Below are 9593 nucleotides of genomic sequence, written 5' to 3'. Positions count from 1 at the left end.
TGAAGTACAGACTGTAGGGAAAATAACCTTCATGCAGAGAGGCAAAGTTATTTGTAATTACAGTGCATGAAGAGTTTAATCAGTACTTACAAATTTAATTATCCAGAAAAACAAAATGGCTGCATCAACAGCCAAGACTCACCTACAATTTGATTGTATGGCCCTATGTAGCTTGGAGTGAAAACATGTTGCTAGCTCAGAGTTTGAGTGTAAGTATGATAAATTTGCTTTGTAAATGTTATACATTATTTAGTTCTGCAGAAGAATGATTTTGGGTGGCCAGCAAAAAAGTTCTATTATTTTTACGTGGTGTAAAATAACCAATAATAAAAGCTGAGTATTTGCACTTTAACCACATGTGAATTGTTTTATTACAAATCTAAAATTGAACCAAATCAAGAAAAAATATCTTTGTCCCAAACATTATGGAGCTTTCTATATACATATTTTTATTGTGCAAGAACTAACAATGAAACAGCAGTCAATTCTGCTCCCCTAAAATGGGGGACTATGTATACAAAGGGCTGTAATTTCTACATGGATCACCCAATGTGGATGTAAACACCCTCAAATTAAAGCTGATAGTCTGAACGTTAACATCATGTTCATTGTTTTATTCAGTGTACAAGAGTACAGAGCCAAAACAACAAAAAAGTTATAATTGTTCGAACACTTTTGCATTTAACTCTGTGTGTGTGTGTGTGTGTGTGTGTGTGTGTGTGTGTGTGTGTGTGTGTGTGTGTGTGAGCGCGTGTGAATGCGCTCTTGTGTGTTTTGCATTTGAGGAGGATCACATATTTATAAAAAGGCCCGCCTCTCCAGCAGTTGTTGAAACTGGAGAGGTCCCCCACCCCTCCTCCACTGTTATTCACATCCACGTCTCAAAGGCCTGGGAGAAAGAGGAGAAGGGAGCATCAATGATTTTAGCCTAATTTCCTCTCTTTCTCTCCCTCCCTCCCTCCTTCCCCTCTTTATCTTTTCTTAGGACCCTCCAGCCATGCAACCCCCACCCCTGTACATGCACACAAACTCGCGCGCGCGCGTACACACACACACACACACACACACACGCACACACCACTCTCACAGACACAGAGCCTGCCTCAGCATGTCCAGTGGGAGTAAGATGAATCACATGTAGGAGTGTCTTTTTTTGTGGTGTTAATGTCCCGGGAGGCCTGTAGCTCAAAGTGGTGAATGGGAGCCAGGGTGGTGATTACAGGCAGGAGCAAGGTGTGGCGAGACGGGGCGGACTCTGGGCTTTGTTTAGAGAAGAAGAGAGGGGACTGCTAGGCAAAGTGAATCCAAACTGGGACTGCAGCACAACAAGGCAGGGAACTGGAAACAGAAGCGCATGCTGGACTTGGCTCTAAGGATGTGCATTAGAACAGCTGTGCATTTTGGGGCTCCTGCTGTGATGCTGTATGGTTGTTAAGGAACTTCTTAACTCAGAGGGGGCCTTTGTAAGAGATTCTGCTGGAAATGGACTCCGCCACAGAGGCAAATGCCTTTGGGTCTTTAAACATGACGGAAGGCTTCACGCGTGGCGGAAAAGGACCTAATCTGGCCCTTGTTTGATCTTGGTGGATGAACTTAGTTTCTGAGAGGAATACAGAACAGCACTGATTTAAATGCAGAAGAGTGAGGAATATGGGACATTTTTGTACTCGGGTTCATGACTGCAAAGGAGAGACTTTGTACTACTATGTACTATGCCTTGTTATATTAACAAGTATGTTGTATTTTATTTTATTGTTAATTCACTTCTTTGTCTTTTTATAAGGGAAGGAGAGATTGTCTTTTGTACAGATTTATGTCTGTGCATGTGTGTGTGTGTGTGTGTGAGATTTATTTACCATCACTTCATAATCAGAAATTAAGGTTATTTTCTTTCTTTGATTTGTTGATTACTATCTTTGTCATTTTCAAATATTGAAGGCTTTCCTATACTTGTTCTGGCCAGTTAGATACCTTTTTGGTTGTTAGTATTGACCAGATATCATATTATATCACAAACATTTTGAAGAGCAATTAAATAATTAAGAATCTGTTTTAAACAGGGTTGTCTTGAGAACATGCTGGGTAGTGATAGGTGCTTTGTACAGCGTTCTTTGTGTGCCCAGGGTGTAATCTGAGAAACAGTAACAAGTACTTTGACACCTGTCTCCTATGTTGGCAAGTGTGATACACATCCCCAGCTGCTGTCACCTGCACAGGGGTACTGTGAACTTGCATTATTCTGATCTTGTGTATGCCAGAATGTACTATTTCTTAAGATCCTGGCACCATGAGTAGCTGTGCAAGTTTGTAACCTTTCTTTGTGTTTGTCTTTAGTTGCAGGTAAAGTGTTTCCCACAAACTCAGACACACTCCTTGGTGCTTCTGTAGCCACCACCACACCCATCCCTCCTGAAGTTTACCTTCCAGCCAACTTCAAGCTCTCCAATGCACAGCTGGCCTTCTTCTTGCGGGAGTCACCATTGCAGGGTGGCCAAAGTGGGCACCCACTCCAACGTTCCGAGAGCTTTGTGGTGTTCCAAACCAAGGAGCTCCCAGCAGTCAACATCACCTTTGGCCCTTTTGCACAGGACCAGATGCTCTCTAAAGACCTGCTCCAACCATCTAGCCCACTGGAGATCCCCAGCCGCCTGACGGTCAACTGGAAGGTAAGAGCCTTCATAGTGCAGTCCAGGGTATTCTCCAGCAACCCTGTTGTCCAAGTGCTGTTCTACATTGCTGGCCGGGACTGGGATGACTTCAAGGTGCTGGACATGCTCCCCTGTGTCAGGCTCCATGCATTTAGGGACATCCGCGAGATCAAGACATCCTGCAGGCTGCGGGGGAATCTGGCCCAGTGCTTGGCCCAGCTGGAGCTCCCTGGGACATGGTTCAACATCAATGTGGCACCCCTGGGGCGAAGGAAAGCAGTGGAGGGGATAGAGCTGAGTGGGGAGACCCTTCAGGTGGAGCTCTATTACACTGTCCATGACCCGAACAACAGCGGGGAGTGCGGAGATGTCTCCAACCACAGGGGGGTGGGTGGGTCCAGAGGTGAAATGCCCATGCAACACCCACTGCTCCGGATCGGAAGTATCAGCCTGTACCAGCCAAGCCAGGAGCAGATGGTTGTAGACAAGCAGCTGGACAAGAACATATTCCTCAGATTGCCGGAGAAACCTCTGAAGCCCGGCGAGACCCTCAACATCTATCTGTTCCTGGTGCCCAACTCCACCGTTGAGCAGTTCACCCTTAAGTAAGTCTCCTTGCCTGTTTGTGGTTTGACCAAGACTCTTTCAACGTAGTCGAGCTGAAATATTACTTTATTTTCTTAGTAATGTATAATTTTACACTTTCTCCGTTTCTTACTGCTTATCAAGTGTGGGAATAGTACATCACTGCTGGAAATGTTAAATGCTGAGATGTGTAGGACATATAGAGTCCAGTCCTTTTTGATTTTAGGTGATTTGTACTGAGATTTACTGTGTGGAAATAAGCTGTACCAGGTCAATGTTCCCCACAGTCATGCAGGAACTGGTGGCATGCAGGCTAAAACTGCATGCAGAGTTCAGTTTTCTGTGCATTAGTTCATTGACAAAAGCAAGCTGTATTTTTTGCCATACAGATAGACTTGCATTGGTAGGTTTTCAACAATCAGTGTAAGCAATTTCAATGCCTTTTTATAAAGATGGGAGTCCAAACTGAAATTTAAAGGTGCATTGAGAACTAGCTTGCACTTGAGGCCTAAGACTGAGATTGGAAAGTTGTATTCAAGCCTCTGTGAAAGGACATGTGAACTGGCATCTATTCAAATTAAATTTCGTTTGATTTGACCAATTATTATTTTTTATCATTTTAGAGCATATGTAGACTTATGTAGACTTATTTGCCAAAAATAAGCTTTCATTTCTGGAAAAACGAGCTCTCACCACGCCACCTCCACCCACCGCCCATATCTATTGAGGGAAATGACAGGGGAGGGGTTGATATTAGCTGGATTTTCAGCCATAATGTGAAACAGAATCTAACCTTCCTCATAAATGGTCTCTCCTTCCTCGTAATGGAAACTCAGACTTCAATTTAGCAATTCAATATGCATTAATTAGACCTCAATAACTAATTTAACTGGACAGGAACATGTCACAACAGAAAATGGTTATTTTATATATGCAGGTCTGTGTATGTATATATGCTTACTTCTGTGTGTTTATGGAAGAATTTTAGTTGTAACATTTTAATTTTAAGTCATTAAATTTTTATTTAGGGTATAAAGCACATTTAAAACAATAAACATCTGCTTATAAATCTGTAGTCCCATTTCAGAAAGTAGAAGTCTTGTCTAGTTTTGCGCTCATTTGGAAATGCTTCTTGGTGGTAAATTCAAATGGACCTACATGTTTTTTGTCTAGTGTGTGTTCACAAATTGTATTTATGAGTGTTATTGTACAGCACTTTTGTTCAACAGTGGTTATCTTATATCTTAGATCTTTCATTAACTTAATTTAACATGTTTTAAATTATGAAAACAACTTTCTTAAATAGGATCAGTGCAACTACTATCAAAATCTATCTGCTTGAATTCATTGTAATATAGCGATGGCGCTGATTCAAAGTGGTGAATCAAGTCCAGTTGTCACACTTTATAAATTAGAATTTTATGCAAACACAGCCAAAAAGTCAGCCTCAAATCCCAAAAATGCCTGAAGTGTTGCATCTTGTTTGAAGTGGCTGAGACGTAGTCTTTGTTTGACTGCAACCAAAGCTCAACTGTGTTTATACATACAGTATTTACACACATATTCATACATATACACACAGACAAACAAACACACTTACTCATTAGTGGTGCAGTTATCATACTTTCAAATTTAATTGTCTTTATGTTTAATAACTACTGCTTAAAATGCATTTTTATTTCACTCAATTAAAGATACACTGCCTGGCCAAAAAAAAGGTTGCACGCTCTAATATTTCGTTGGACCGCCTTTAGATTTGATTATGGCACGTATTCGCATCTGTCCAAAAGAATCCATACAGCAACTTTTTTTTTGGCCAAAATTGGTTACATTCTAAATCAGACTGTTTCCTTTTAGTTGTATAGCATAAGACTAATATGAAGGGTTGTGTGGGGGTTCTGATGGGTATATATAAATTTATAAATTACAACCTGAATCAGGTGAGAGCATTGCAGGTGAGGAAAAATATGAGGAAAACAGCAGAGTGACATTTTGAAGGGAAAAACAGGTCAGTAATAATGGTAGGACTCTGTGTGAACAGCTTCATCACTTCATCACAACACTGTCACATTTGGCCTGGTACAGTGAGCCAAAGTGCGGAGGCCTTTAATGAAAGGAGCTACCCAATCAAAACGTATGCAAAAGAATGAATGGACCACATAGTGAAGTCTGGCACTAGTTTACATGCAAAGAATGCTAATCTCATTGATTGACCAGTTTTTTTCATGCAAATTTAGATTCCAGTTGGTCAGCTGTTTACAAGTAACACTCTCAATGTTGTAAGAGATTGTTGTTGCTTTGTTATAGCCAACAGCTTTTGAGTGCAGTAGGGCAGCACCCTAAATCACCACATTTGCCTTAGCTCAAACTATGTGCAGCTGGGTAACTTTCCCTGTCAAAGACATGGCCAAACAAGCGTTTAGGAGACACCAGAACCTGGACTGACATGAGATTAACCAAAGCAAGATAGTGAGTTCCTCAGCAGAAAATTGAGATAGTGAGTTCCACAGCATAAAATTGAGGGAGCTCACACTGTGGGTGACTGTCATTTACTCTACCATTTCCCTGACCCAATCTATAGCCCTGCTTCACTGTTCTAACAGTGGCCTTTATATATACATGATGTATTATATGACACTATTTAGTTATAGTTCACTGGTACATTAAGTTATCATTTCAAGAAACAGCCTATATCAATTAATAATTTCTTCAGAGTAACTTTATTTTCATTTTCTTTTTCTTATGCATCAGTCTCCCACTTTCCTTCTTACTTTTTATGGAACTGAAAGCATTTTCAGAATAATAAATAAACCATACATTTAATCAGGACAGCTGTTACCAAGGAGGATTGTCACAGTTACATCAAACTTCAAATTGAAGGAATAAAATAGTCTACCTACGCTGGTAATGTCCTGATTTAGTGGAAAGACTAATAAATGGAAATCTCCTGTATGAATATTCAACATTTTTAAAAATCCTTTTCTGGATTGTGTAAAAAAAACACACACACGCCCTCCTTCGGTGTTAGCAATTAGGAGCCTTTTTATGTCAATTAAAATAAAATACACATCTATTTTTAACATTTTATCAGTTTTGCATGTTTTACCAAAGGTCAACATTGTATGGCTGTATGTATCTGGATTGCATTTTATATGGGAAAGACAGATTTTTATACATTTCCAGGAAGTTCTATGAAGTTCTATGTCTCTCTCACGTTGATTTTCAACTGTCTTTCATACCTTTATGAGTAAAATTTATCCACAAAGGATCCCAATTTAGTCTCATAATTCTGTGCAGTTAAACTGCAAAAATGCAATAGGAGGGATGGGCAAAACATAAGCTTTTGTTTTAACTTGTTTATTCCCAACCACCTCTTCCCTTTACAGATTTACTGGGTTTTCATTCAAGAGTGTTCATGTGTAAAATAAGTCTTCATTCATTTATTGTTAAACTCAAGTCAAGTTAAGCAGTCAGATTGGCCCTCTTAATAATAACCATATGTAATGACACAAAGCTCATCCTTTTTTATTTCATAAAAAGTTGGGAAGATTTGAGATATAGAGTAGGTAGCCATTAGAAAGGTTATTTCATAAATTCTTGCCACATCTAACAAAAAGTTAGTTTTTCATGCTTTTCAGCTTTTCTATGGGTGAATTTGCATATTCGCGCAAAATTAGAATGCTACAATTACACAATGGTTATCACATTGTTTGGGATGTGTGAACGGTTCTCATTGTGTTGGTGGACCAATGGACTGAACCTCATAAGCCAGGAATTGGCATCACAATACAAAAGCAAAGGAGCTTTAGAAGCGACTAGCCAGACACTGGAAATTGGTACTTGTGTTTACAGCCACACAAAGATGCTGTTTAGGGAAACTCCCCCAAGCATTACAGTGGCCATATTTGAAAGAGGAGGGACAGAGTATGTGCTTCTAAACAAAATGCCATAAAATAATGATGACTTTGGTGTTCCTGACGTCAAAATTCATGGACAGAAAGTAGATAACACAAGGTACACAATGTAATTTTGGTCATTGTCTTTTTTTTAAATTCCATTCAAGTTTTTTTTTCTTTTTTTGATTTGTCAAATTCCAAGAGACAGAGAATGGGTTACCAGAATACACACTTTCTTTACTCTGACAGCAACAACAGAGTTCCTGCTGTTTCCCAGTTTCCACCATTTTCAGCCTTCAACTGTGAACCACATAAATAACAGGGAGGGGAAACTGTGGAAAAGAAATGAAATAGGGGTGGGAGGAAAGGAGTCAGCCTTCTGCTGGGCTTAATTCTATATAAGAACCTTCATTATTACAACTTCAGTAATCCTTTTCAGGAGTTTACTTCAGCTATAAGCTTCCAGCATGGTTTAATTCACCGTCTACCGAGTCAATTGATTGGACCAGACCCTTATTTTGGTGTCTGAATGCTAAGTGTTTTGACATGACTCTCAGCATTGCTCAGCATTTCCATAACAACAAACTAGACATACAAAATTGAAGTGTTCGTGAAAAGCAGTTAAGAATGCAAATCCTCTTCATTGTCAGTGCACTCTGAAACCTGGGAAAAACTGCAATACTCATTAAAAGCTTATGATGTCCTATAAAGGGCCAGTGCCAGAGAAAGGCCATTGCAAAAACACTGAAACATGGCCTAGGATCCGCTTAAGGCAGGGCTGCCCAACCATGTTCCTGCAGATCTACCATCCTGTAGGTTTTCATTTCAACTCTAATTTGGCACACCTGATTCTACCAATTAGTAGCTCCATGACTTCTCTAGTTGTTGAATGAGGTCTGCCTTCTTAGGCTTGGAGTGAAAACCTACAGGACGGTATATCTCCTGTAACATGGTTGGGCAGCCATGGCTTAAGCAAGATTTTTTACAAGCCAGTCTGCCAATGCTATAGCACCGGTGCTAGTGTATCTGGGCCCACAATGCAGGTATTTGCTATGCAATCTAATGTGTTACTTTAGATTGGACAAACTTCTTGACATACCTTCAACACCAATGGTGATTTTCATTGAGCATAAAAAGGAATAAGCATGTTTCATTAGTCAACGGCCAATCTCCAACAACATTCATACTGTTGTCACATGGCTTTTTTCCTTTGGTATGATCACCCGACTTATGTCACTTCTGCTTATGGGTTGGAATTCCACCCGACCAGAATTCCAGCCAGCTACCGTTCAATAAGAAATACGTTCAATACACAATTTTCTTATGGAACCACAGTATGATAATCACAGCTATTGTAAATGGATTTCTGTGGCAGTGTATATGCAGCCAAAGAAACCCAGCTCTTCTTGTGGTAGAAATACATTGATTGTTTACACTGTAAAAAGATTCACCTTTAATTTATGGTAAATTGCAGGCAGTACAGTTGCCGGTTACTTACTGTAAGTTTACAGCACCCCTGGTCAAGGTGAAAAATTCAGTAAAATGCTGGCAGCTGGTTGACAGTAGTCAGTAGCAATGCTACTGTAAATGGTAATAACAGTAAAATGCTAGCAGCACATTTTCTAGCTAGTTACTGTTGTTCAACAGCATCAGTACTGCTCTTCGAGAAGACAGTAAAATACTGGAAGCGCACTTGCCAGCTAGTTGCTGTTGTTTAACAGCATCCGTGCTGAATTTAGAAATAATGGTAAAATACTGACCAGCTAGTTGGCTCGCATCAAATTAAAACATTGGTCCTAGCATACCAGGCAGTCAAGGGATCAGCCCCAGCATACCTCCACAAGATCTTCAAACCCTACATGCCAGCCAGACCCCTCCATTCCGCTACCTCCAGGACGCCTGGCACCTCCCCCTTCGCACTTGCGCTTCCCGATCACGTCTCCTGTCTCCTCCCCGTGGAGGTCAGAACAGCTGAGACCCTGACCCACTTCAAGCGACAACTGCACCTCTCCCCATCCCTCCCTACCTAGGGTTGTAACTAGGTAGCTGTTTCGTAGTTGACTTTGTTAATGCACTTGTGTCTGAACTACTGCTTGTATTTTTGCATAGACTGCGTTGTTGCTGTTCTTGTTTGTGTTAGTGTTAATCAGTTTAACCTACAGGGACCAAGTTAAACTATGCGGTTGTTCCCTGCACTTGGAGTGGTACTTCTCTCTAGGGTTTTCGACACGCTTGTTCCTGGTTATGGTTATACACTTTGTTGTACGTCACTCTGGATAAGAGCGTCTGCCAAATGCCTGTAATGTAATGTAGTTGCTGTTGTTACCAGCTTGCCACTTGTTTAACAGCATCCAAATTGCATTTAGAAATGATGGTAAAATGCTCACAGCGCAGTTGCCAGCTAGTTAGTGTTTTTTATCAGCATGAGTATAGAAATAAGAAATTGCTGTAGACAACTGGCAGC

At 40.5% G+C, this 9593-nt stretch overlaps 1 protein-coding gene across 2 annotated transcripts in view; it reads left to right on the top strand.

Moving 5' to 3' along the window:
* The first annotated feature begins 434 nt into the window (after positions 1-434).
* tmem132e (transmembrane protein 132E) overlaps positions 435-9593 on the top strand; it is a 101956-nt gene continuing 92797 nt past the window's right edge. For both annotated transcript variants that reach the window (XR_010332511.1, XM_064352012.1), the window contains exons 1-2: positions 435-1732; positions 2335-3253. Coding sequence is in view for 1 of the 2 variants with exons in the window: in XM_064352012.1 (XP_064208082.1) it covers positions 1651-1732; positions 2335-3253 (1001 nt within the window). In the remaining variant the exon portion in view is untranslated. The remainder of the gene's footprint in view (positions 1733-2334; positions 3254-9593) is intronic.

Source organism: Anguilla rostrata, chromosome 9, assembly GCF_018555375.3.
Source record: "Anguilla rostrata isolate EN2019 chromosome 9, ASM1855537v3, whole genome shotgun sequence".
Classification (NCBI taxonomy): domain Eukaryota; kingdom Metazoa; phylum Chordata; class Actinopteri; order Anguilliformes; family Anguillidae; genus Anguilla; species Anguilla rostrata.
Note: the sequence above shows the minus strand (reverse complement) of the source record. Positions and strands in the feature narration are given on the sequence as shown.